Source organism: Poecile atricapillus, chromosome 1 (assembly GCF_030490865.1).
Source record: "Poecile atricapillus isolate bPoeAtr1 chromosome 1, bPoeAtr1.hap1, whole genome shotgun sequence".
Classification (NCBI taxonomy): Eukaryota; Metazoa; Chordata; class Aves; order Passeriformes; family Paridae; genus Poecile; species Poecile atricapillus.
The window spans coordinates 123,666,871-123,694,483 of NC_081249.1; the positions used below are offsets into that span (position 1 = coordinate 123,666,871).

Consider the following 27,613-nt stretch of genomic DNA (forward strand, 5'->3'; position numbering starts at 1 on the left):
TACTGATTCAGTTTGGAAGTCTCTACATGTGTAAATGAGAAACAGTAAGAAACAGGAGGTTTTTCCTCATTCCAACTTTTATTTCATATAAATAATCCCTCTACATCAGATTTGTCAACCTTTCCGTTTTTTCTCTCACCATAAAGAAGAAACAGCTAAGCCACAGTTGTCTGAAAAATCACACCCCAGGCACCAAAGAAAGTGCATTGAGCAAAGTGTTAATGAGCAGGAAAAAATACACTTAGAACAGGCACAACCTGTCCAGTCCCATCCTCAGAGCCTGGATCAGACTCAGTCTTTCCTGGGCATCATTATCTGCAAAGTCACTTGGAAGAAAGGAAAAAAAGGAGGGAATGGAGGACCAGTGATGGTTTTCCTTTGGGAATGGAGTCTAGGGCAATAAGGTTTTTTATCTCTTCAACACAGTACTGAACCAGGGCAGTGTAAAAATCCTGCCTGGCCATGTGTCCAACTGCTCCTGGAGTGCAACAGCTCTTGAGCTGAAACTGTTTGTTCCATGGACCATGAGGCAAACTGGCTCCTGGGAAATGCTGGTAATGACTCAGTCTGACTGGACCAAGAGTCAGGTCAGAGACCTGATGTACAAAATAATAATAAATTTTAAAACTAAACAATTGCAAGCAGGTTTTTGAGCCAGTCAGATAAGGAAAATTAGCCTTTAACTTAAGCCATGGAGAAGCTCCAGGACCTGGAGCAGTTTTACAATCTTCTATTTATCTGTTGGATAAGTCCAAATAAACCCAGTCTGGGCTTTGGTGGGGTGGAGATGTTTCTACTGATAAAATACAAAAGCTGCACGCTCTGTTTCTTGATAATACCTGGTGTGATGCCAATAAAGTCTCCTGAATTTGGCATAGGGAGGAAATTCCCAGGCTTGTGCTTCATGGTAGGTGTTACGGGTCTAAGTCACGTGGAAAAACAAATGTTTGTCTGTGCAAATATTAGTTTATTAAAGCAGCATAGAGTATTTCAGTCCACATGTGCCAACCTGATCTCCAGGGCAGTCTGCCAGCCTGGTCAGCCAACATCCTGCAGGACATTCCTGGCAGTCTCCACACATACCTGTCCCAGAGACACATACTCTGGCATCAAATTTAGAGCAGCACCTTGAAGTCAGGGTGATGCCCACTCTGCCCTGTCATTCAGAAGTCAGAAATTATGTTGTGTTATTCCTTGTGCCTTCTCCTTAACTGGTAGCTGTATTCCAGCTGGGTCCTAGCTTGCTGTAACTGGAAAGCCAAGCAGCTGGAATTCCTGCATGTTTGTGCTTGTAAAGCTCCTCCAGATCCTCCATTTGAAAGGTATCTTTAAGGCCAGGTCAGAAGGTCTGCAGGGCGGCTTAGAGAGGATTCCTACTCTCTTATACTATGGAAGGCACAACCAGGAAGGTGAAAATGTTTGATATGAAGTCTTGGACCTCCAGCTCCAGTTTGGCCCGGGTCCTGCTGCCAACTGCTTTGGGCAGTGTGGTGGAGGAGGAAGATTATTGTGCTGTCCCCCTCCTTGCCGTGCTGCAGGGATGCCCAGTTACGCTTGGGAAGGGGAAGTGGAGTTTGCTGAGTTATGCACACATCTGGTCAACCGAGCAGCCACCTTCCTTGGCACAAAGCACTGTCCTGATGTGCTCCTCAGCCTCTAAAAGGGGAGGAGAGCTGGAGGCTCTTCAAGGAGCAGGTGCTGGGGTTGATCTGTGCTTGTCAGAAGTGCTCTGTCCATCCATCCATCCATCCTGCTCATGCCCCGCAGCCCCTGCCACTACCATGTACCTCTGCCAACACTTCAACCACGTGCAAACCTGTAGTACAAGAGCTCTGAACACAACTTCTTCACCCACCTACTGAACTACAACCTAACACCTCACTCCTCTGCTTTGCCAGTCACCTCTTCCTGCTGTTCCACTTGCTGGCACAGCCCCTGACGTGCCTCCAGCCTCTGGGAAAAAATGGGGGGTGTGCCCAGAAACCCAAGCCATAAGTTTAAAAAGAATTAGTCATTAAATAAAATAAAGTGCATCCAGTAGACATTTCCTTGGCTTGCCACGCAGCTGCAATATATGCCAAACAAACAGATAAGTGATGGCGTTTTCTTTGTAGGGTGGGAGTGTGTGCACCCTTCCCTGTCCTTTGACACATGGATAGGGAAGGGGGATGCCAGAACTGTGGGTGGGGGTGGTGATGGGGACCCCACTTGTTGTGAATGGTGCTGAAGGGCACTGGGCAGGTGCTGAAAGCTGATTTCATAGAAGGTAAAAGAGTGAGGACAAGCTTGCACTCCTCTTCTCCTCCACCGCCTCCAGCACGTTATCCTGCGAAACGAGAGCAGAGACAGCTGCGGGATTATCAGTCTCCAGAGAACTGCTGAGCTGTAAATTAAAATGTCTGCTGAGTTCCACCCTGCCCTTCCTGCATGGCTGGGGCTGCTTGGGAGGCACCACTGGGGCATAACCCAGATACCTGCTGCCAAATCTGACAGGAGCAGTGGGGACTTTGCAGCCCAGGGGATGAGCTGACTCTACCAGTCTGGATTAAACACTCTCAGTCCTCCTCTGGGATGGATCCATCAACTTTACTCTTCCCTTATATCTCAGAAACAACAATCCTGACATGTTCCGGTGTGTTCTAGTTCAGCACCTGGAGCATCAAGAGAAGAAGCTGATTTCAGGTAGGGCTTTGTGATCCTTACTGGTGAACCTGGCCTGGTTGTGCAGCATTTGTGAACCCCAAGGACAGAGGCTGAATCAGCTTTTCCCAATGAAAAACTATCCTGTGAGTGGAGCCTGCTGTCCTAGAGCTGCTTTCCAGACCCAGACATGCTGATTTTAATTGGGAAATGCAGACTTTTTATTCTTTTCTAGCTGCCAGATGCTTGGGTGCTGCTCAGAATAGCTGAGCTGGCATTTTCCTGCATCCATGTCTAAATTTGTAGATCTGCCTTTTGCTGATGCAGATTTCAGCACCCAAAGCTCCCAAGAAAGGTCAGGGAGAGGGATTAAAACAAAACAAAACAAAAAGATTAAATCCTACAAAAGCAGGAGAGACCACAGGAAGCTTGGCTTGCATAAAAAAGAAACTTCTCAAGGAATCATCTAAAGACACAGCCACAGATATTTAATAAGGAACTGCACTGAAATCAGACCTGAGGTGCTGACACAAATGATGCTGTGTACAGCTGAGTTTTTTGATTGTTGCTGGAGATTTAACTCCTTCTCCTGTCTGCATGCAGCACTGAGGGCTCGCTGTGTCCTGCTGCCGAGGGCTGCTCAGTGCTGTGGCAACACACTGGGATTTAATGGGACTGGGAAGGGCCAAAGCAGACTGTCAGTCACACTTGGTGGTCCTGAAGTAATCTGGTTTATGAGTCTGAGCTGACTCCAGCATGAGTTCTCCCTGTTGTGGATCTATTTGATCACTGATGCTTTCAGAAGGCTCTGACTGTGTTTCAGTGCTAGGAAACAATTCCCTTTCCTGCTTTGCAGTATTATCCTTTTCAACATGCACACCTTCTTCCTATGCGTGAGTGAGTCTTTACAGCCAAGACACTGGTGGGCTTTAAAGTCATTACTTCCCTTGGTAATTAGCCAGAGTGATTAGCCTTTTCACACATTTCCCACTGTATCCTCTTTCCCATATGAACTCCAGGGCCAGTGGGAGATGGAGCAGCTGTGGGCTGGCTGTGGGCTGGGGCTCAGGGCAGCAATGCCCCCATGTACTTCCTGGGCTCTGCCAGCAGAATGGGAATTCTGTGGTGGCAGAATTCCCTCTGTGTGTCAGTGTCACAGGAGAGGACTGTTGCAGATTGCTGCTATCTGTCTCACACCTCCCAGCCTGGCTGGCTGGGGGATGTCACTGGGATCCAAGCCAACGGCAGGTCCTTGTGGGATCTACTGGTCAGGCCCCACGTGATGGAGGGATGTCCAGAACTCCCTGAAGCTGCAGCTGAACATAGCTGATGAAGGTCTGGGATAGCAGAAACAACTGGGATATGAGAGCAGCTCCATTCCTGGTGTTTGGAATGGCAGCAGCTCACCCATCAGAGCTGAGTTATGTTTAGATGTGTTAAGCTCCAGTAAGTGGCCCTCAGGATTCAGCCATGGTGAGCTTCCAAGTGCTCTGGCAGGTAGTCACCCTTTCCTAATTTTCCCATATTTATTCCTGGGCTTCTCCAAGACCTTGGTTCCTGCCCCAGCATTGTGTTCTGGCTTGGATGTTTCTTCCCCTTTGCTGGTGTTCATTACCCACGTCTATCTACAGAGATCACAATTCCACTGCTTTCTGCCTTCATTTTCCTAAATGACATTCCCTCAACAGCCTTGAAGCCTTCCCTGTTCATCTTACACCATTCTCACAGAATCCCTTTGTTTTCCAATGTTAACACTGTCCTCCCATGTTGTGCCATCACTCCAGAGATATGGAGACAACTATGTCAAGTCCCACTCCCTGACTTCATAAAGACTAAGCTCGCCACTTAGGTGGTACTCAGAGGTGCTCTGGGAATTTCAGATGCCTGTGGCTCCAGAGGGTGGTGTGGGCTGCAGGAAGGACCAGAGAAGCCAATGCTATTCAAGGCAAGCCCTTGACCCTGCCAATCCTAGGCCAACTCCCCAGACGTACCAGCAGATAGTATCTTCCTGTCTCCTGAACCTCAGGGAAGCTGGTTGTTCTTCCGCAGCTCCGCAACTGGTTTGGGAAGTGCTGGTTTCTGCTTGTGCTGTTTCCTGCACCAACCTTGGACGCTGGTTTGCATCAGTGCCGACCTCTGCTGACCTCCTCCGTCCTGCAGCACTCAGGCCCTGCCTGCCCCACTCCTGTTTACGTCAGCCAGTGCTGCAAGGTCAGATCCCTGGAGCTGCTCTGGAAATCTACCCCCAGCTGCATTTTCTCTAAAGATGTTAAGATTAATTTTCTCAAGAGAATTCAGGGAAAAGCTTTTGTGGTTTTTGTGTATCGTTTACTTCTCTGGGACTTGTTGGACATTCTCCAGGGATTCCAATCCTGCACTTTGAGTAAATATTTATTCCTTGTTGTTTGAAGCGAAGGATGAAAGCCCCACCACACTCTCTGCACAGCATCTCCCACTGATTTGAAGGTGCTGGAGATTTTTAGTGCCATAAATAGACGTTGGGAGGGGGAGTTGGGAAACCCACGTGGTGACTGCACAGGGCTGCAGTTGTGCAGGAAGGGATGTGAGATCAGCGTTTAATGTGAGTGGGACACGGGCCCCACAGAGCCCCCGAACAGGGCAGGGTGCCAGCACATCATTATCACTGAGTGCAGATGTTTCCAGCTGTTACATATACCTGCTGAGCTCTGAAGTGGACTCAGGACCCTATTACCAAACCATGAGAATCTCCATCACTGAGATTAAAATGGACCACTCTAATTTATTGTTTCCTCTTAATTGGTGTCTAATTGAAGTTATCCTGAGTAAGCAAAATAGTCATTAATTCCTTCATCCTCTGATTTAGTGGGAATTTTGGTAAATTGGAGAGGCGTGGCTGGACAGTAATTTCCCACTATGTCCAGCCAGGTGTTTCATAACATTCTCCTAAAAGCTGTTGGAAATAATTTCCCTCACTTGAAGGAATTTTAGTTCAAACATAGAACCAGCTCCTGCTGGTTCTTGATGTTTTGTCTTTTAGAAATCACTATGACGCTTGCACTTCTCCCTGCCTTTTGTATGGATTGGATTATAGGGAAAGTCTTTGTTAGCAGCTTAGCCACTTCATCCCTAAGCTCATTTGTACCTCTGGGAGGAATACTGAGCAACACCGGGGGATACATTGCTGTGTAGGGTCTGCAGAAAAGCTTCTGGAATCCAGGAAAGGCACTTAGAGGGGGATCTGCCTGTCTGGCTCTCAGAAGCTCACTGCCTCAAGTGCCTACTTATGGAACAGAGCTGCTGCCTCTGTGAAGGAGAGAGACAGGAGTATCCTGAGAGCCATTCCCGTGTTAGGCAAGCTGGGTTGTGTTCTGGAAACACCCATCTCTGTTTACTGTGATGTCCTGTTCTGTGGGACACTGCCTGGAAAAAACACACCTTGCAAAGAGCCCCTACCCTCTCCCCTTCCCTTTCCTCCTAATTTCTACCTTACCTTTGTGCTTGTCATCCTTTGCTCCATCTCCTGGCTTTGTATTTGCCTTGATGGAAGAAAATTGTTTGTTTGTGTGCAACCTGGAACATTGCTCCATAACTGGCTCTGTTCTCCCTCCCTTCTGTTTGGTTCATGGGCCTTTGCACCAGGAATCATCTCACCCTGTGTATTTATACCCTGCCCTGCACATTAGTGTTACCATCTGTAATTCAAAGTGCAGCACTCACAGAACTTCTGCTGAGAAGAGAATCCCATGTACAATCAACCTTCTCCCAAGCTCTGCCCACGAGGTGGGCCCCTGTGGCTTTGCAAGTGTTTTGGGGAAGGACCACACTGACTTCAAGTTGTGATCACCCCAGGGAGAGAAATAAACTCATCCCAGTGAGGTTATTCCTCCCATCCTTTCTAAGGTCACAGTTTCCCAGGAATAGATCAGTATGTGCCCTAACTAATGTGTCCCATCAACCAACTTCACCAGCCCAGTTTTCTGTCCAAAATTTTCTGTCTGGCTTTCCATTCCTTCTCAGGACTTTGGGATCCACAGATTTAGTTACCTTAGAGATCCATAGCACTGCTAATGAACACTTCATAACAGTTATGTGGTATGATGCTATTGTACCCCAGAAAATGGAGTTGTGGCCCTGTACTATGGCTGAGAGCACTAATGAGATGACTCACCTTATGTCTCAGGCAAGGTGGTGCAATCTGCTAGTTGTGAGTGTCCCCACTGTCCTTGTCCTTGCAATCCTCAGGCTGGTCCCCTTCCCCAGACTGGGATTTTGCCGTGTCCTGCTCAGGCACAACAGTCTCATCAGAGCTGGCTTTCCCTGGGGGCGAAGGTTCATGGTGTTCAGTCCCTCCAGCAGCTTCACTTCCTTTCAGTGCAAGTGCCTGTCCCTCAAGAGCAGTGGTTTGGGTCACTTCTTCCCCTCCTCTGCTCACCAGCTGTCCTTGATCTGCATCCAATCTGTCTCCTGCTGCTGCGTCGAGCTCTCCTCCGTGGCTGTTGGAAGAGTTCTCAGAGGACTCCTGTTCTGAAGCTGGCTGTTTCTCCAATCCAGCTCCATCTACATTCACTCCCATGGGCAGTGACAAGGTCTCCGTGCTGCCAGGCCTGCTGCCTTGCACAGTGCTTTGAAGGCTGCTCTGTGAAGTAGTGCTGTCAGTGCTCTCCTTCTCCTGGGAGATGTCAGTAGTGCCAGGCTTCCCGCTGGCATCTTCACCAACACTTTCCTTGCTTGGCTTGGGCCCTGGCTCCAAGTCCCCGGCACTGGCCACAGATACCTCTGTGCTGCAGTCCCTCATTCCCCTCTGCTCCTTCTTCTGGCCATTCTGGGCAGGCTGGACCTTCCCACTTTGCAGCTGCTGTGAGGAGGAGGCCCCGTGATCCTGGAGGCTTGGCTGTTTCCCCTTTTCCTCCAGCTCAGCTGTGCAGTTCTCTTCCACCTCCTCGTCACCTCTGCTCTTCCGCCTCTCCACACCAAGGCTCTTCTGAGAAACAAAGGACATAATAAATTCAGCTTATTAAAATTGCCAGTATATTGTATTTCTGGTCTGTGACGGTTCTGAAAACCTGAGGAAAAAGGATGTAAAAGGATGTAGGTGGAGAAGTGTTCAGAGATCAGAACAGGTGAGGTGGTTGTGCTGACAGAGGGTCAGTGTAAGCAGTGAAGCTGCTGTCACACCAGGCCATGTGAGGAGTACTCGTTTGTGATGAGTACAGCTACCTAAAAACAGAGGTCTCCCAGCTCTGGAACAGATTAAATTCCAATTTTCCTGATAGTGCATGTGTTGAGAAAACTCAGCTGCCAGCCTGCAACTCAGGAACTCACCTGGCCATCAAGGTCATCCTTCAGAAGAGACATGTCCTCGCCTTCTTTTGCATCCCATCTGTCAAGAAAAATTAATCAGATTTTAGGCCTTTAAGTTCTTACAAAGCCAGTGTCTCTTGCCTGACACCCAGATAGGGATTCCCTCCAGGGCCACGTATTCCTTATCTGAGCCCCCTGTCCAGGCCTATCCAGAGACACTCATTTGAAACCACTAAATCTTAATGAAGTGGTTGTTGTAATTCTAACTGCAATGAACACATAAGCTCCAATTGCCAGAACAGACAGTTGAGTCAGACTAAGACAGAGTTTACTTGGGCTTATGCCTACCAAAGTCTGGTCCTGCTTGCCTGACAGTGCCCAAGTGTCCCAGGTCTCCACAACAGCAAACACAGAGGCAGATACTGAAGGCTAAAATTGCTTGGAAGTAGCCTGGAAGTCAAAGAGACTATTTACAAGGGCCTGCAGTGATAGGACAAGGGCCAGTGGCTTCCTACTGATGAAGGGCAGTGTTAGGTGGGATATACTTCCATGTGAGAGTGGTGAGGCCCTGGCACAGGTCGCCTCTTCATAATTAGGCAGGGAGTGAGACATGGACATGTACACCATGGCAGTACTTCCAGCTCCTCACCTTCTGGCTCTGCCTGTCAGTCTGTCCTTCCCCTTGGCTCGGCTGCTCACAGCAGGCACTGCTTTCGGACCAGGGTCGCTCACATTCACTCCATGATGTCCTCCACCTAGAAAACAAACAGGTTGGAAAAGCCATGCAAAAAGCAGGCAGAAGCAGCTGATGGACCACTGAACAGGCCAACACCCTTGTTTCCTTGGAAAAAGACCTCCAAGGTGGGAAGCCTTTGAAGCTGTGTGCATACTGCACTTATATTTTCTAAAGTAATAAAGACATACCAAGAATTCAGGGTATTTCTTGTGTGGTTTTTTATTCCAAATTCCAATTCTGACTTTAAATCTGATTCCTTGGATACAGTCTTACTTGTGCTGTTCTTGGGAGACTTCTCCCCCGCACACAGCTATGAGAGCAGCCATGTGGTGTGTTCCAAAAGGCTCTCCAAATCTGCAAGTGTCTGGAGAGAACACTCTCTCTGAGGGGTATCAGATCTGTTGGGATTTAGTGGGGTGACATAACACAATCCTGTGGTTTACTCACCTCTCCCTTCCGCAGGAAAGGACCTGTGCTGGAATTTCCTTGCATTCCTTCCCCCTGCAAGGACACAAGAAAGAATGCACCAAAGTGAGTAAGGGTCCGTAATGGACAGGCAGCAAAAAGCCTGATGTTCAAATAGGGTGTCATTAGGGAAAGCTTTGTTTAGCCAGTCCATCTCCTGAGAAACAGGAGTCAGGATGGACTTATGCTAGTAAAGAAGCCAGCATGTGCCATAGGGATCAGAGATGATGTGCTCTGGAACTGGATTGCCTCTTATACGAGTGTGTGCAAAAGGAGGCAGGGCTGAGCCTCCACACTATGTTGTACCAGGTTACAGAAGCCACTTCTCTCCCTGGGAAGGTCCAAAGCTCTAGCACCCAGCTGCTCAAATCCCATCCCCCGAGCCCTCTGCCCAGCAGGGAGGGCTGAGCCCCCAGCTCAGAGGCGTTTGCCCAGGAAAGCAGAGTTTCACAGCTGACAGCCACAGCAGCTGCTGCGGCACTGGGACGCGCACGATCAGCGTTCACTAGCGTCAGGACAAAGTCTAGGTGTCCCTTGCCAACCTTTCTTATTGCTGGGATTATCCAAGGCTGGCTGCCCATCCTTAACAAAGTCCTCTTCAAACCTGCAGGTTAAAAACAGGCATTGTCAGACCTGACCATCCTCCTCCAGTGTGCAAAGCGTGGGCAGGAGCCCTTGGCACGACATAAGCTCCAGCCTTTGGCCCTTCTGCACCTGCCCACAGGCAAACCTGTGCAGTTTTCTCAGCAGCAGCTGAGGCTGCATGTGCTAACTGAGGCTGTGAGGTAGTTCTACCCCAAAGAAAAACCTCTAAAACCTTTACATCAGTACCCATATGTACATATTAAATTTTATTAACATCCTATAGATGTAGTGTAGCTGTACTACACTCAAATACAGCTTCCCAAGCTTCCAAACACAATCTGAAGTAGCTTCAGGACTTGTCATCTCAAATCAGACCATTTGGTTGGCTTCTAGTCCTGCTTGTTTTATATTATGGCTTTTCTCTTAAAAATGGATTTCTTGGAAAAACAGTAGGGCTCAGGGATGTCTTGCCATCAACATTCAGCACCTACTTAAGCCAATTCACCCCAATTATTGGGGTCTCAGCGACTGAACATTGATGTATTTGGATCCATTTCTCAGCCAAAGGATTGTCCCACCTGCCTGTCCTGTACAAACTTCACCTCTGCAACAGTCCCTAACTCCACACCCTACCAGAAACTCATCCTGCTACAGGTGCCAAGTCATGCTCCAAAGCTCTCTAGCTGGTGTGACCCAGCTGAACCAGCAGAGTCAGAGGGACAGTGATTAAGGCAGGGACATGTCCGGCCCCTTTCCCAGTTTTCCCAGCTGTTCTCAGCATTGTCCCTGTATGACACAGGCGGCCTTTTGAAGTGACCTCCTTGCCCCACAGTGCCTGAACAGGCTCAGTTTATGGGGTGAGGAGGATTTAGGCATGTTGGGCTCTCCTGTGCTTGAAAAAGACAAACAAGAGGGGGCAGTGAGAGAACCTGTGGACTAGTAATGCAAGTTTGTCTATCCACGTTTCTGGAAGAGCAGCTGTACCCTCCTGCCATTGGATTTATTTGTGTGGAAGTGGAGAGGATCCTCCAGATGCAGACTGAGCCTTGGTTCATGCTCCCCTCCCTTCTACAGTCCATATCCTGGTTGGACCAAAGGCAGGCAATCTTTGTCAGCACATGGTATCCCCTCTCAAGAGAGCTCATATCAGGAAGAAAACATGAGAATCACTCTGATACCAGATCCCATTTATGGGGAGGAAGAGGCAGCAGTATGGATCTGGTCAGGCACATGACAGCATGGGATTGATAAGTATCTGCATAAGATCCCACCACTGGCTTTAGGCCTGCTGCAGGCAAAGCACCCTGGGACAGGGAAGGACCTACATGTGCTCTGACTTCTCCACATCCCAAGCCCGTCGCCACTCGCCCTTGGCATTCTTGTGACGTGCCAGGCGCTCCAGGTCAATCTGGTCTCGCTCCCTCTTCCAGCGGATGTACTCCGAGCGCTCCCGGCCAGTCATGGGAAAACTCAGGTCTCCAGGGCTCTTCTGGACTGGCTTCCCACCATCCTGATGGAGGAAAAAGTGCTTCTGGTTAATAAAACTGTCTGAAGCACCTGCATTCAGGATGCTTTGTACTGTCACCACCACAAATGCTCAGGAATATTTGAAAACAACCTGGGATAAGGTCAGCTCCTTTCTCTGATGTGTGATGTGTGCACAGCAGGACTCTGCTTTACCCAAAGCCTAAATACACTGGGGGTGTTTGGCTCTACAGAAGGGGAAACTGAGCCAGGAACCTTTGCTAAGTTATGCTAAGTTATGGCATAGAGTCAGTTCCTGGATGCTTGCAGCATCCCTCAACAGGGTTTCAATGATGAGTCCCCCAACCTGAAGTCTTTGGGATACATAAATCAAAGTTATGCCTGTGAAATTCTTCACAGTGAAAGGACAGGGAAGGAAGCCAGCCTTGTATGACCACCAGGCATCCACAGGAGCCCACAGCCAAGGAGCTGGGGCCAACCCTGTGCCTGAGAGCAGCATTCCCAGAGCAAAAGGGCTCTTAAACCTTCACTGCTGTCAGGTAGTTTATTGCTCCTCATGACAGACTGGTTAAGGGCTGACACTGCTCAAAAATTTAAAGCTTAATGGAAAGATAGTTCAGAGCTGATGGAGCATGTGGGGGGGAAGTAGCCCAGCTGTCAGGTTAATGGATGAGGTGGAAGCAGGAGCCGACAGGCTGTGGTGTGTTGTCAAGCAACAGTGTGTAGGGAATAGCTTAGTGCAGAGCTGAGTCCTGGGGTGCTAATTACCAGCGGGTAATTCATCACCTCATACACGTGTCCTTCCATGCCAGCCACCCTCACACCTTCCCCAAAGAGGAATTAACTCCTCAGCCTTGCACAGCGGGTAGGAGAAGCAGCGGGAAGAAGGGACTGAAAGCCCTGTTACCAAGGTGACCCACCTGCGTGGGCTGGAGCTGGGGTGGCACCAATTGCTCCTCCATTCCTCAGCTGGCAGGAGCTGGGGACCTGCCACCATGTCCCCAGGGAGGGAGAGATGAGGTCCACAGAAAGGCAAGGCACAGCAGGGTAAAGCCAGGGCAAGTACTGTCCCTCAGTTGGGGCACAGCCTGGGAGTGCTCCCACTGCTTCCAGCCCCACAGTAAGGCACAGTGGGTCCTGCCAGGATGGATCCTGCTGCATCCATAAAGCCAAAAGTGAGGGAAGGACTGAGGCTGATGCCTATGCTCTCTTGTGGGGAGAGGCAGAAGTGGCTGAGGGCCCAGGGAGCAGGAGGAGCTGGTCCCTCACCTCAATTACAGCGTAGCTGTGGTTAGCTGGACCACAGGCTATCATGCTCCCCCTTCCTGCTCTGAGGGGCTCAGCTGGAATTAGTGTCTAAGAGCCCATCTGTGTCCTCCTAATGAATCACACTGAGGTGGGGTTATTCTATTTGTGCTCCATTAATTAAAGCATCTGCAGGCTCGAGGGAGCCAGCATGTCTCCAGGCTTTGCATTAAACAGTCAGTGGGAAGGCCTGTGCTTTAATTTACCTCCATCCTACTCTGCTCCTGCTGAAGTGAGGAGCTGTAGCTAATACAGCCTGAGCTTTTCAATCCACAAGGAAATAGTTTCGGGAGAGGAACCAGGCAAAGCTGTGCCGCCACAGGGGTGAGCATAATATCCCCATGGCTGTGTGAAGGGCTTGAGCAGCCATGACAAGGTGTGGAGACAGGTCCCTGTCACCTTTCCAGTGCTGCTTGCTCCAGGTGTGTCAGCTGCTCAGCAAAGCTTTGGATGATGAGAGTGATGAACAGTGGGAGCCATGTCAGAGCACAGTGCTGCTTCACAGAATTACAGGATGGTTTGGGTCTGAAGACTCAAAGGTCATCTTCCTTTAGGACTACAGTGGGGAGGCACATTCCTCTTCTTCTTGGAAGAGGTTTCCTCTTCCAAGACAAGCGTCCCCACAAAGGGACTTGGGCCTCACTCACCTTCCGGCTGTGATCACTTTCTGGGCCTCTGTCACTGTCTGATCTCCTCTTCTCTGCTGTTCTCCGCTCTTCTGCCTGCAAAAGAATGGTAACAGGAATTATTTCAAGGATTAAGTAAGGATTCCTGGATGGAAAATCAGGTCTGAAGCTAAGCCAACCAGGACATGTAATAACTTCTCAGAAAAGATCAGCAAAAGAGAAAGGATTGTTTCTGGGGCCCCAAATCAAACTGATGTAGAAAAAAAGTCAGAAAACAAGGGTTGTATGAGAAAAACATTCCCACAGGTCCCTCCTTCTCCCAGGTTGGAAGCAGAGTTGTGTCCTGCATGGTCCTGTTTCTTTTCAAGGCAGACCAAGTTTCAGGTACCTTTACAGATTTGGGCCATTTGAGGATTCCACTGTACAAGATCTGGGAGCCTATCTGAGGTGCAGCTACAATCCAGCACGGTCAAACTAGGAGTGATTTTAGTCCCTGGCAAACATGGCATCCTTCTCCCAGTGTCCATCCCTGCTCCCATGGGGTTTACCCATGCTGCCACCAGATTGGCAAGCTCTGCTCTGGTGTTGATATTCTCCTGCCTGGCAGGAGTTTCTTGTTGAGCTACAGACACCAAACATGGACCAAGCCAGGGGTTCTCTGTCCCCACATGCCATGAATAATAGAGACAGAGCCATGTCAGAAGCCAGGGTGGGATTGCAGTGGGTCTTAACAAAACAGTCTGCAGAGCATAAATATGTTTTAGGAAAGGCTTCCTGCCTGGTTTGACATCTACAGGGCTGGGGCTGTGGGGGGCTGAGCTTGTCCTGCTGCCATTTTGCAGTGCCAAGCAGAACTGAAACACAAAGAGGAATGTGGCAGCATGAACTGCCAGCTCAGCCCTTCCAGAAAGCGGCAGCGTGGTGAGGTCCAGCCCAGGCTGGAAACAGGGCTTTTATTCTGTGCATTCACCAGACACAGCTTTAGTTTTACAGGGAAACTCGGGATATCAGTCTTGATACCTGTAGCTCTGCCCAGTCTCCTAAGGCAACTCATGCTGCTGCAGCTTGTTCTCACATACCCCATGGAATCATGCAGGGAATGATCTGGGAACACGTTTCTGGGGGGACTGCCCACACATGCTAAGCTTGAGGCAGGTGGGAAGTGTGGCCATACAGTTCATGTATTGTCATTGCATGATAGTTTGGTGCATGACAGCTTCACTGGTCTGACTGGTAGCTCCAGTACAGATGAAGGTTTGTTCAAACAGATCCTTGGAAATAACAAGGAAAATGTTAGCTATATTGTCCTGGGATTTCTCAGCCAAGATTTGGGAAAAATGCAGAGGGGTCTGTGCTCAGAGAAGGTGCTCCTTACCATACCTGTTGCAAAAGGGGATATGGTGAAAGATGACACTGGGAAACTTATATAACCAAAAAATGCTCCCTCTGGATTCTAAGTCACCTGCTCTAGCAGCCCTGTTTGAAGAACCCTGTAGTGAGAGATTGAATGAGTCTCTGCAGTCCCAAACTGAGCATTTACAGAGAGATTAAACAGCAGAAATCTGGAAACTTTGCTCTCCCAGAGCCCTGAATCCCAGTGGCTATCCCATTTGGAATGCTCACTCATCAGTGCCCCCCACAAAGCTGGGTCAGAGAGACCCTGCACAACCCTCCATCCATTTTACACCTCACTGCAAGCCAGCTGCCTTTTGGTTTAGTCTGCTTCTATTTTTGCTTCTCAGAGGGCACTGTGGAAAATGGAGAATACCACAAAAATGTAGTTCTTTTGTACCAGGACACCAGGTCTGAGCACTGCAGAGAACAGTCAGCTTGGCTCTTGCACTGGTTCAGAAGCAGAATTGCTGTTGTCCTGCTGCCTTAGAGCTGCTATTCCTGTTATCACACACCCAGGCCAAGAGGGAGCAAAACATGTTTTTCTTCTTCCTCTCTTCCCCCCAAAATTAAGAAAAATTACATGGACATTATCATTCCTAGTGTAACTGTTCCTGCAGAGGAGGAGGAGGACACAAAAGCCTGAAGCAGTCCAGGAAGATTGTGATTGTTTATCCTGATGCTTCTGCCAAGATTTCTCGGTTGCTCAGTCCAGAATGGTCCAGGGTGGGGCCCAGGGTCGGGCAGAGCCTGCTCCAAACTAGCCCCGGGATCCCAAATGCCTTCTGCCACTGGGTCTTTCTGACTCCCTGGCACACATATTCCCAGCTAATGTCACTGTGCAGTGGTGACAATGCTGATGCCATTATCCAGCCAAGCACCGGTTTGTACTAGCAGCTCTCCAGAAGCTTTGACAGGCTTCCACATCTCTGGGCTAGTTCAGTGCCTTCTTTTTTCAAAAAATAAGGACTATCAGATGAGTTAAATAAACCTTTTGGTACCCATTTCTCCAGGCACGTGTCAGCACCACAACTGGCATTTATTCCTGAAGAAATGAGGAGATTTTTGTAGGAGCTTAAATCTGTTTCTCTTGTGCTCAGAATCCCCACTGGGCAGGATTTTTGAAACTAGTACATGAGAGGATTTTTTTTTTATAACTCTTTTGAAAAATCTGCCTTCTTAATTGTGCTGCCTGAAGGGAGCTAAAGACTTTTCAGCTTCCCTCTCTGCCTATTTTCCCCTCCCATCTGCAATGTAAAAAGCAAGTGTTTCTCCTGCCACAGGTTTGGTTCCTCTCCTCTGCAAGCACCAAGTCCATCTCCTCTGTGTTAGTCTCCGAAAGCAGCTTTTGTGTCTCTTGATTACAGTCATTTCTGATACACCATCCTGGGAAACTCTGTTAATAAAAGGACAGTTTAAAAGCCCTGAAGCTCTATCAACTGCCCATTTAAAAGATGATTTGTAACCTGTTAATTAGCCATTGTGCTCCACTGGTCCTGGGCTGCTGGCTCCCAGCTCTAATATACTCATGAGCCTGAAACACTGCCAAAGCATGGAGTGGCTTTTTTGGGCTAAAAATGAAGGATTGTCTCCAGCCCTACATGCAGGAGAGCCCTGAGACAGGTTTAGGGGCAGCCAGGCAGAGATGGGTCCCAGATGTGGCACTTCCAAGCCAGCAGCAGCACTTGAGGTCATGAAGCTGCAGCAGTGGAGTTATGCGCTCTGCAAGGAGACAGGATAATTTGGTTCCTTCAGCCCTGTGGGCTAACAGAGAGTGAAAGAGTCTTTCTACTTATGGCACTGGGGCTGTCTGAGAAAAGGAGATCATGAAAGCAGCTTTTTTCCCTTGCATTTCCTCTCTGGCAGCTCCTGCCCCAGCTGTGCTGCAGTCTGGGACTTACAGCGTGGGGTCAGCCAGAAGTACCATGGGCAGCAAGAATGGAAGTAGTTTTCTTCTTTGTTTTGTTTTGTTTTGTTTTGTTTTGTTTTGTTTTGTTTTGTTTTGTTTTGTTTTGTTTTGTTTTGTTTTGTTTTGTTTTGTTTTGTTTTGTTTTGTTTTGTTTTGTTTTGTTTTGTTTTGTTTTTTCAGGGTTGTTTTTTTTTATTGAATTTCATAATGAATAGAGAAAATGTGTGGTAACAAGGACACCCATCAAACACTTTAATAGGATAAATCTGACAAGTGCACAGAGGAGGAAGCAAATTTGACAGTGGCCAGGCTACTGGAGGGGGAGTGATGGATGTGGCTCTTTCTCTTAGGCCTTTGTGGGAACCCCGAAAGAGCAGGGAACCAGTTGGGGCATGAGGTAAAAAGGCCCAAAGGATAAAACATGCTGGGATTAATGACTGAATGAAAGTTAATCCTTGAATCAGGGATCCCAGCTCAGGTCCTAACACACAGCTACCCAGCCAACACCACTGACACCCCACCAGGCTCTCCAGCAGCTGTTTGATTTGGGGATGAAAATGAAGTTTCTCTTTTAATAACTGATTAAAGGATAGAAAATAAAAGAGCGGCAAGAAAATGGTGGTTTCCATGGCAGAAGATTAGCAGGAGTGTGCCACTGGAACATGTGCTGCTCAACATGTTCATAAATGGTCTGGAAAAGGAGCTGAAGAGAGGGATGACAGTTTGCTGATGATACTAAATCATCCAGGGCAAAGAATGTAATTTGCCCGGAAAGAGCTGCAAAAGATCTCTTGCCATTGAATGCCTGCATCATAAAATTACAGCTAAAATTCAATATCAGTAATACAAAATAACTCACACAGAGTTAAAAATGTCCCTTCTTGTATACACACACACAGTAATGAGTCCTGAGCTATGATTAATACTCAGGAATGAAATTTTGGTGTTACTGTGACTAGTTCTCTGAAAATGTTAGCTCAATTATTTAGAGGGAAAAAAAAAAAAAGAAAATGCAAACTTGTTGGGAGAAGAATAGAGAACAAGCCAGAACATTGCTATGTCACTGAGTACATCCTGGAGAGCCCGCAGCTGGAATGCCATGTGCAGTTCTGGTCTGCTTGTACTGAAAGATTATGGTAAAAATAACAAAAGCACAAATGGGGACAATGAGAATGTTCAGAAATAAAGAACAGTCCGCAGCAGACAAGTCTAAATAGGGGCAATCTCTTAAGTTACATGAGATAGCTGAAGGGAAATGTGAAACAGGTCGATAAAATCATTTGTGCTTTGGGAAGTGACCAGGGAATGATCTATTCACTACTTCCCCTGATGCAAGAACAGTAAATGGAGCTTTCAGGAAACAAGGCTGAACCAGTCTGGGATTCTAAGCTTCAATGATTCTATGGCTTTAGCCAGTGCAGTCTTAGGCCTGCCCTCATACACACTCTGAATCCAGATGATTTGAGGCCAGTATAAGCAAGGCATTGCCAAAAACACATACATGGATGCTCAGCCTCAAATTTCATATTCCATAATGAAACCAGATGAGAGATGACCTTCCAGGGCAGACCATACACTTAAAAGAGCACACAGGATCTAAAGCAAACATCCAGGCACTCCTCCTGCTCTCTCCTAGTACAGCCCCAACCTCGATGACCTCAGAGACAAGTGTTTAAACAGTCCCAGCAGAGAGCAGAAGAAGACACTTGCATGGCACATTACAGAAGTACATTTGACAACCTCAAGGGCAGGAACAGGACAATCCCATTACATCCAGGAGTGTTGGTGATGCCTAGACTGAAGCAATGATGTCAGTCATGGGGACTTGTGGGGTTACCAGTGGCTCAATCAGGCAGCTCATTTGAGGTTTATGGCATTCAAAACGCTGCTTGGCAGCCACAAGAAAGGAGCACACCTGGGCTCTTGGAGTAAGGTAAGGTAAGCCCTGGGGAGGAGAAGCTGAAGATGAGCAAAGATGGGTAGTAGCAGCAAATGGTTGTCACTGTTCCAGAGAGGGGCTGCAGATGTATCCCAACATTCCTGGGTGTGTTTGGTAGCTACTCCAAGTGTTTTCCTACAGTCTTTGCTGACCCTGTTTGCTGCAGGCATCCTTCCTTATCTGTGAAAACTCACAAAGAGGAAAATAGCACATGCCTCTGTGTGTGTAAAGAGAAAGGTATTTGTAAAGAAGTATTTCAAATATGTTTCAAAGATTAACAAAGCTCAGCCAGCTCACTCAGCAGGTGGTGGCCAGGCACAGCAGGATGTGGTTCAGATATTGCCCAGCTCTGTTAAGGTTTAAGTTTTGTGTGAGTCAAGAGGACACTGCTCCTGTCCCAGTCTGCCATGTGGCTTCAAAGAGAAGGTGGTAAGAGAGGAGGTGAGATTCATGCCCCATATCTGGCAGTGCTTTCATCAATCCTTCCAAAGCAGCATCACAGGTTTATGAATCCAGTGTGTTTGGGAGACTTGCAGCTTTGGCTAGGATCACACGGGAGGGAAAAATCGTGGCTTTCTTTTTTCCCAGGGATGAAAGGCAGGGATATGAAGATAAGCTGCACTATTAACATACAGTGTCTCCCAACATCCTGTGGCTGGGCCCTCCTCAGCCAGCAGAAGTGGATGCTGTGGGTAGGTTACAGGCAAGTCACTAGCACTGTACTTACCTTTTCCTTGTTATCCATGGTGATGGCAATCTGCATCCTCCTTCCCCGTCGGAAAGCCACCAAATGGTCCATCTCCTCCTCACTCAGGTCCGGAGCTCGGCCTGGGCCAGGGAAGCTCTCGGCGCGTTTCTCGCTGACGATCCTCTTGCCCTGGAAGGCACAGGCTGAGTTAAGGACACCTCCATTAGCCCTCCTAGGAGAGTGGCCATCCCAAACTGCAAAGGATTTTGGGCTGGCAGAACAGAAAATGAGCCAGACAGTCAGTCCCCTTGGCTTATAAAGCTGCCACCCCACTCTAAGGGATCCGTGATATTACAGAATTGTGTTTAGCTGAGCACAACATCGGCATGGTGGGATTTATCCTGCTCAGATAATTTGCAGCACGAACACTGAGGGATGGTTTTATTTTAAGCTTGCATCTGTGTCTTTCAAACAAATTTGAGGTTGTCCCCTCCCCACACAACACATCTCAATAAAATGTGAGGCTACCTTGGAACATAAGCCTAGAAGCTGGAAGAGAAGAGGAACAGGGGGGTTCTTTCTCTCCAGCCCTTCCACATAGCAGTTACCCCACTGAAGTGTATTAACACTTGATAATTCATCACTTCATAGTCATTGTGTGTTCATATTTCTGGAATTATTTATTCAGCAATGGAATACTTAAGAAAACTGATATATAAATTCCTTGAGCAAGGGCAGTTTGCCCCTCTCAGATATTTACGGCTGTCTGTATCAGTGTCATGACTTCACTACATGGATTTACATCTGGTTCTTATTTCGTTAATGATCTTTGTTGCTGGCTGATGTCCTGCCAGTGCCCTCAGCCGTCAATTCCACAAAATGAGCACATCTTTTGTACAAAAAGACATATTTTTTCTCATTTAAAAGTATCATCTTTCAAGTCAGTCATATGCCTTTTTATTTTTGCCTTACAAGGAAATGGGAGACTTAATAAATCATCTCCATCGTTATCTCTGATCTTTTCCTTTTCTCTTCATCCATATGAAGTCTGCTCAACTTCACCAGGGATGAAGGAACCTCAGCAGCTTCCCTATCTAAAGGATGGTGCATTTTACTGTGTTTTTCCACCTTGGGCTTTCACATTTACTGGAGTCTTGATTTAAAAGGTACTCAAAATCTCCAAGGAAACTTCAGTGAAACTTGGGAACTCTTTGTTGCTACGAAATTGTTTTTAAAAACAAAAAGCACACTCAGACCTCGGATTTGTAGGGAAGACTTGCAATCAGGGCCTTTGCCATGACATGTGATACCAAGAAGCCTCACATTAACCTAATTTTCCCTCGGCTCAGCCAGGAGTGCAGATGTTAGCATGGAGGGAGCCTTGCTGTGCACAGCCTCCGTCAGCATGACCTTTTTTACAGCTTCTCAGTCATCAAATTTCCTAGCACATGATAAATGTTTTAGGAGACCCTGGAGTATTTCCAGCAGCAGAATCTCAGTCTCTTGTTTATTCATCTTTCACATCTGTGTGATTTTGCTGTTTCAGCAGAGACAGTTCTTGAGTCAGCCTGATGCAGGGGAGAAGAGGGGTCCCTGTTCTGCCTGTCCTGTCAGCCCCAGGTGAACAGACACAGCGGGAACCTTGTTACATATTCCCTTGGGGATTTCTAGCTCTGCAGTTGGGTTCAGTAATTCTAGTCCGTACTGCTGAGGTTAGAGCCTGAACTGGAGACTGGCCTGGCTCTGCCATACCCACAGCACTGGTATGAGATGTTTGGCATTCTAGTTAACATAATTTTTTACTAAAAATTAAGTAAGCCCAGAAATGGTTTAGAAGGTAACAGCAAGCTATTAATCCACAAGTTGTACATTACATCAAACATTTATTCATCTTAAGTCAACAGCTGTTCCCTAGAGCTCTTCAGTGTTTAGGTGTTGATGTCTCATGCTTTAGACACATAACAGGGTCACAGATACCTCCCGCCAGTGAGGTCTGGCACTGGGAGGATATTTGAAGGTGACTTCATCACTTGCTTTCTGAGAAAGTCCCTCAAGAGACCAAACACAAAGAACCTTGTGCCAAAACACCTTGAGCACAAGGGAAGCCTCGAAGAGCATCACTGGATTACATGAAGGTGACACTGGATGTTAAAAGGCACGGTGTGAAGGCTGGTGTGTTGGCAAAGCCTTTAAGCCCTGCATTTATTGAGCAGATGGCAAGGAAGCCTCAGAGGAAATACAGGAAACAGGTATTTAACAGAGCTGTGGTAGCTAGACACATGCAGGCTGGGAGACCACCAGATTTTCTGTGTAATGCCCTTTGCCCTCCCTCCCTTTACCACTCCTTCCCTCCTTTCTTCCCTCCATCCCTCCCTCTCTCCCTCCCCATTCTGCTTCTGGCTAAGCTGCCTCGCCTGAAGGCACATTCTGCTCAATGTGTCAACTCACATGTGTCTTCTTTCCTTGTTTCTTATTTTAACAGTCTGGATGAACTCCCAGCCTGCTTGTCCCATACTGAAAAACCCTGGTCCTTAGTGAGCCCCAGTTCCCAGAGTGAGAGATGTCATGTAAGGAGAGCACCCATGCACAGCCAACAGGGACAGAGAGCAGGGTCACAGCCACAGTGCCTGGCAGAGCCAACTCCTCCCCTCCACAGGGCTTGTTCTGGGTCATTCCCTGCCTGACAGAGATCTGGGACTCTGGCACCAGCTTTTTAGCTTAGTCAGAACCACACCACTCCCCTTACAGAGACACTGTAAGGTGAGACATGCCCATTTCATGTCTGAGGCATGCCCCAGATTGCAGAGGCAGTGTTAAAAATACTCATCCGAGGTGTGCCAGGAAGAAGAACAGGGGAACAAAGGAAACCCCTGGACTTCTGTCCAGTTTGTGCAACTTTCCAGCTGGCTTTTCTTTGGGGCACCTTGCTTGACTATGATTTAGGTTATTTAGGATCGAATGTGAGTGGTTTTCTGCACAGCCAAGGAGCTCTGTGCTGGGACCTTGCAGCAGTTACAGGAAGGATGGTGGTGCCCCATTCAGTCACACCAGTGCTACCGAACAAGTCCCTCTTTCCCGGCACAGCAACACAGTTTAACACCAGAGTGGCCCAGGAGGGCAATAAGGTGACTGATCCCTCACAAGGGGAACTGGCTACACATGGTTGGGTGGAGGGTGTTGCTGAGGGGGTTAGAAAGGCCTGAGGGCTGATTCCTGAGAATCAGAGAGAGGGAAGCATGTCTTAGCTCTGAGGCTGTGCTGAAGAACTGTGAAATGAGAGGAAACAAACAGTAAGGGAACTATTCCCTTTGGATGTGTCACACTGGACAGAAAGCTTAAGTGAGAGGCAGAACAGAAGCCCCTTTGTAAGTCAAGAGGCTGCAGTGTAAGAGCAATCCTCTTCCCTACTCACCTTTGCTTTGTTGTCCATGGTAACAGCCAGCTGCATCCTCTTCCCCATCCTGAACGTGAACATATGATCTGCTTCCTCCTCCTCCTCCTCTTCCTCACTGCCAACACTGAACCCAGGGCTTGTAGGACAGGGACTTCCCCGTTTCTCACTCACCACCCTTTTGTCCTGGAAAATGAACCACCTCCATTAGCAAATCCAGGCCCTTGATTCAGGTATGTGATTCCCTTCCCCAAACACACCTGCACACAAGCGGGGAGGCAGCTACAGAACAGACAGCCCTTGCCCCCAGGAAGCTCTCTGTGCCCAGCGCACTACTGTGACATTCCTGGGGAACAAGGGGCTTGTTGTCTGCTCAGCAGCAAAACTCACAAAGACAGCAGGGCTGAAAAATCCTTTGCACTTACAAATCTGACATTTCAGACTAGAATGCCAGAGTTATGGGAAAGAAATGTCATCCTCATCTCTTTCTGCAGCACACTGAGTTAGCCTGGGAAAGCCTAAGTCCTGCTGGAGGTGGCCTTGGAAGCCAAGTGGATGGCTGAGGGTGTTGCTCACCATCGAGAGGGCTGGGCTATCTTGTCCATAGTGTTCAGTCTGGGTAATTGCATCTTTCAGGTCCTGTATGAGAGAAAAATGTGTGCAGCAGCGCACCGCGAGAGAGGCGAGGGCCGTGGCCAGGGTGGGAAGGGAGAAATGCACTGGCCTGGATCCAACAACCCACAGCGCTGAAAGCAGGGTGGGCTGGCTCAGCAAGCTCTGCATGTGCTCTGGCAGAGGAGTTCACCAAGGGGTTAAGGCAGGACTGGCTTCCCAAGCCTCATGCTGCCAGCATGGGTGGACAGAGCTTATCAGATTTGGTCCAGTTTAGGAAGGAAACCTGGGACTCAAAGCTTCTGGCCCAGGGCCACTTGCTTTGCTCACTCCCAAAGCCTAAGGAGACCACAAGTTTTCCCAGCCTATGGCATTCTCAGAGGCACTCCTGATGCCTCCAGTGACACACACACACATACATCCACCTGATACCCTCTGCCTACATATTTGCAGTGGTGCTGACACATGTCCAGGGCCGAGTGTGCCTGTTCACACACCCAGTCATCTGCCAGTTATCTCTGTGCATGGGTAGGGGTGTCTGGGTATGGCTGGAAACATACGTGCAGCACCTAAAATCACTCTGATCACATACCTCTGCAGAATTTACCCACACTTTTCAGGGCTAAGGAGCTATTTCCTGTGCCTCAAAGAACTTTGTTGTGGATGGTCTCTCTCAGAAATGCCACTTTGCAGCAGCAGGACTGGAGTGAGAGCTGGCCCATGGTCAAGGAGAGGCACCACTTACGTTATGAGCTTTGGTGATCGTAATAGTGAGTCCATCCTGCTTGGGCCTTCTGGAGGTAACAGCCATTCCCTCCTGTTCCGCTCGCTTTTTGTCCTCTTCTATTTCCTGAAACACAGATACTGCCTTATCACAAGCCTGTACCTGGATGGTGCTCATCTTCCTGTTCAGTTCTGCTAAATGGACCCACCTCCACCTCTAAGAGGAAGTGGAGATTCTGCAGCAGTGAGGCAAGTGTCAGTGTCTGTTCTCCAAAGCAATTCAAGAATTGTAGTTAAAGGCTAAGCTAAAGGCAGAGCTCTGCCCACCTGCTTTGAGTGTTTCCAATATAAACATGGGATCCATATAACACAGTCATTCTGACTGTGCTGACAATCTTCTTTAGACACTTTACAACTCTTGAGTTGAGGCCCCCAAATCAGAGCTAGGTCGGTAAGGACCTGCAGACTCACCTGGTACCTTCGTATTAGCGCTTCATTCTTTTTCCGCAAAGCCAAGATTTTCTTATCAAGTTCAACATCTTTCTGCTCTTTCTTCCTTAACACAGCATCATCCACAGCAGCATCCTGGAAACAGAAGGAGCAAAGCCCTTCTCAGTCATCATACCAACAGGACAAAACCTGCTCCTTCTGTCTGGACCAGGTGGGAAGTGAAAGCGTCCTTCCCCACCACTTCTTCTTGACTTTTTCATGACAGAATTGACCTTTCCTTTTCTTCTAATTTTTGTTCTGCAATGAGGTAGTTTGAGCAAAGCGCTGATGCCCCACTTTGATGGCTGTCAGTGGGCTCCGGAGTTAACACCCTGCTTATCTGCATGCAGTACCTGACCCTCACCTTCACGTGTTCTCGGGCACGGAGGAGGTGTGCTGGGTGTCAGACATCAGTGAGGGAAAGGCAGCAGAACCCGCTCATGGCACAGACCGCAGCTCCTGTGCCAGCCCCATCTCCACTGGTGTCCCCAGAGAGGGGTATCTGATTTAACAGCCCCTGCCAAGGGCTGCTCTGCCAGGACACAGGGATACAGGCGCACATCTGCGTCCAGGTGGGACAACAGGAACATTTAAACCACCTCCACACATTCTTCTGCTGGACAATGGGATTTTGTCAAGATCTGTGGGAAAATAAATGGCTTTTCCATTGCCATCCATCATCAGGTATGTGACAGATGAGCAGATTGCCTTTGTGGGTGGATATAGTTCCATGGGCATTTTGCAAGGCTGATTAAAGCCAAATTCGGTGTTTACCTGAGCAGAAGCTGTTCTGGGAGCACTAAATTGGCAGGTTCGCTGTTTACCGAGCTCTGGGGTGTTGGCTGCTGAGGGTGGGATCAAAGTGGTGCATGCCCTCAAACACACCCCTTTCATCTTTAGATTCTTTTGAAGGAGAACTGGCAGAGCTGCCGGCTTGAGAAAAATTTAAAAATTCCTGCAGAGGTTGTATTTGTGCTCTTCTCTTTTCAAAGCAAAAAATGGAAAAGGCCTGTCAGGCTGTTCTCCCTCTGCCCATTTGTCAGCATTTTGTCTACGCTGGTGCCGGGGGAGGGGGGTCCTTCCATTTCCAGCTGGAAGCTAGTGACTGGAAGGAAAGTTTGCTGGTGTTCAGCACTTCTCCTTCCCTTTATTAACGAAGCCATTAAGGTGTTTCTCTCTGCACAACCTGTTTCAGCAGGTGCTGGGAGCTGCGGGCGAGAGGTGGTCGCTCACCCGCACACCAGGGCCCCGCGGTCGAAGCGCTGGGCAGCGTGTGGAGCCCACGCTCAGCTCCCAGGGGCTCACCCATTGTACACTTCAGCCCAGTCAGCGTTTGCTCGTCAGCTGCCGCTCCGAGCCAGCCGAGAACAGGGGGCCGTGCCCTCTCCTCCGTTTCTGGAACGAACCCGCTGCCCCAGCCCGTGCTGAAGCTGATGCTCAGGATGGAAAGTGGCTCCCCCGTGCCCTCCCCAGAGTAAAGCTCTTCCGGGGAGCCAAGGTGCCCGTATGTCACCGCGACAGAGAGTTATTAATGGCTTTGGCAGAACAAACGTGCGATGGCTTTGAATCAGCAATCAGCTGAACCCAAAGCCTCCCCAAGAGCAGGGCATAGCCACGGAATGGGAGGCCTCATTCTACTGCAAATTAAAATGTCACAAAAGAAGAAAATGGAAAGCTGTCGTCTCCAGGCTTCAGTTTAAATGACGACATCCCGTTGTGTCACAGCCCCTCTCCTAAGCGGCACACACTGGCTACGCAGCCCCTTGGGGGCTGGAGGGACACCTCGCTCCAGGCTGTCTCTGCGTGCAGTGTTTTCCCACAGACTCCTATGATCGCCTGCTTCTCCAGCGAGACCTCGGAGACAGCAGGGTCGGGAAAGTGTGAAAGGCGGGAGGTGGGGGGAGGGAAAGGGGACAGGAGCGGCCCGTACAAACGCTCTTCTGCGTAAGCAAATATATCCGCTCTTTTTAAGAAATATCCTCTTACTTGACAGCTGCAGCTGAAGCCCTCACCAGCACAGGCACCATCCAGCACTGCCTGCGTTTCTGTTTGTTATCTGCCTCCCGGGAGGCACCTTGTCCTGAGTCAGCCACCACAGCCTGCCCCGGCGAGGGATGTAAACCCCGGCACCCAAAATGCGCCCCCCCAGCACCGCTCCCCGCGGTGCGATACGGCTTGTTTGCTCCCCGTGCCTGCTGGCAGCCAGGCGAGGCGAGAAAACAAAGCGACAAACACCGAAAGGCCACCCTGAAGGAAGCGAGTGCAAGTCCTTGCGTGGCCTTTCGGGGTGAGGGACCCCAGCGCCCCCGCCCCTCCCAGGCCCCGCGCAGGCAGCACTCACAGCTCGGTGCATGTTGGACATCGGCGGCGGAGCCCGGCGGATTCCAGAGCAGAGCTAAAAGAGGAGAGCCATCAGACGGCCTTTCTCAGCACTGGTTGCACAGCATACAAGATCATGTTTTGATTACAAAAGCCTCGTCTGGGCTCCCTGCCAAGAGCACTGGCTGCCTAATATACCAAGCACAGACAGGGTTTGGAGTGCCTGTGTCCTCCTCTCCAATCTCACTCTCTTTTTAAAAGAAACACTCCCCCTTTTCCCCCCTCCTGACTCCTTTTAACTTCCTGATGCCACAAACCCTCGTTCAAAGTGAGAAAAGAAGGGTGAACAGTGACGGATGGATCAGGCAAACAGCTTGGCTTTGCTGCGTGGCCATTCACGGGGTCGTGTTGTTTGTTATGCATGGCTGGCTCCCTGCCTGGCAGGGCCAGGAAATATCTGGGGTCCTGGATGTCTTGTGAGTGTGAGTGTGTGCATGAGCTTGCATAGGAAAACATGGGTCAGATTTGCCTTTTTCTGTTTAATTTCAGTATTCTCTGGGAATGATTTCCCCACTGCTCAAGTGGGTCTTTCAGGAAGGAACAGAAGAGTGCTGTGGGGTGGGCATCACCAGCTGGCAGCAGGACTAGCAGGAAGCACACAGCCAAAGCAGAGGGACTCCTGGAAGTCCCTGTCTGAAAGCTGCCAAAATAACCCTCAGAGGAGTCAAAAGTAGCAGCGGGGCTTTTAGGGAACAGCATTCAGCTGCTGCATCTTGGGTCACCACATGAACCCTTACCTTACTATAGAATATCTTGAGTTGGAAGGGATCCACAAATCATCCTGCCCCTGCCCAAACACCGTAACAATCCCACCCTGTGCCTGAGAGCATTGTTCAAACCCTCCTTGAGCTCTGGCAGCTTTGGGGCCATGACCATTCCCTGGGGAGCCTGCTCAGTGCCTGACCACCCTCTGGAAGAAAGAACCTTTTCCTGATATCTAGCCTAACCCTAGGTCTGGTGATAGGC

At 48.9% G+C, this 27,613-nt stretch overlaps 1 protein-coding gene across 2 annotated transcripts; it reads right to left on the reverse strand.

Annotated features, from left to right (window-relative positions):
• Nucleotides 1-59: 59 nt before the first annotated feature.
• CCDC9B (coiled-coil domain containing 9B) lies at nucleotides 60-26,838 on the reverse strand. Of its 2 annotated transcripts, XM_058848203.1 has the most exons (14): nucleotides 26,610-26,838; nucleotides 24,251-24,364; nucleotides 23,802-23,906; nucleotides 23,021-23,083; nucleotides 22,466-22,630; nucleotides 19,093-19,242; nucleotides 13,147-13,221; nucleotides 11,035-11,219; nucleotides 9,667-9,728; nucleotides 9,107-9,160; nucleotides 8,573-8,678; nucleotides 7,945-8,002; nucleotides 6,791-7,603; nucleotides 60-2,326 (listed from the first exon to the last, which is right to left on the reverse strand). In XM_058848203.1, exons 1-13 carry the CDS (start codon nucleotides 26,628-26,630, stop codon nucleotides 6,821-6,823), a joined length of 1,941 nt encoding a protein of 646 aa, XP_058704186.1. In that variant the 5' UTR covers nucleotides 26,631-26,838; the 3' UTR covers nucleotides 60-2,326; nucleotides 6,791-6,820. The 2 variants fall into 2 exon arrangements, with proteins under 2 accessions (XP_058704186.1, XP_058704192.1); XM_058848209.1 differs by lacking the exon at nucleotides 23,021-23,083 and having other exon boundaries at nucleotides 26,610-26,837.
• Between the last annotated feature and the right edge of the window lie 775 nt (nucleotides 26,839-27,613).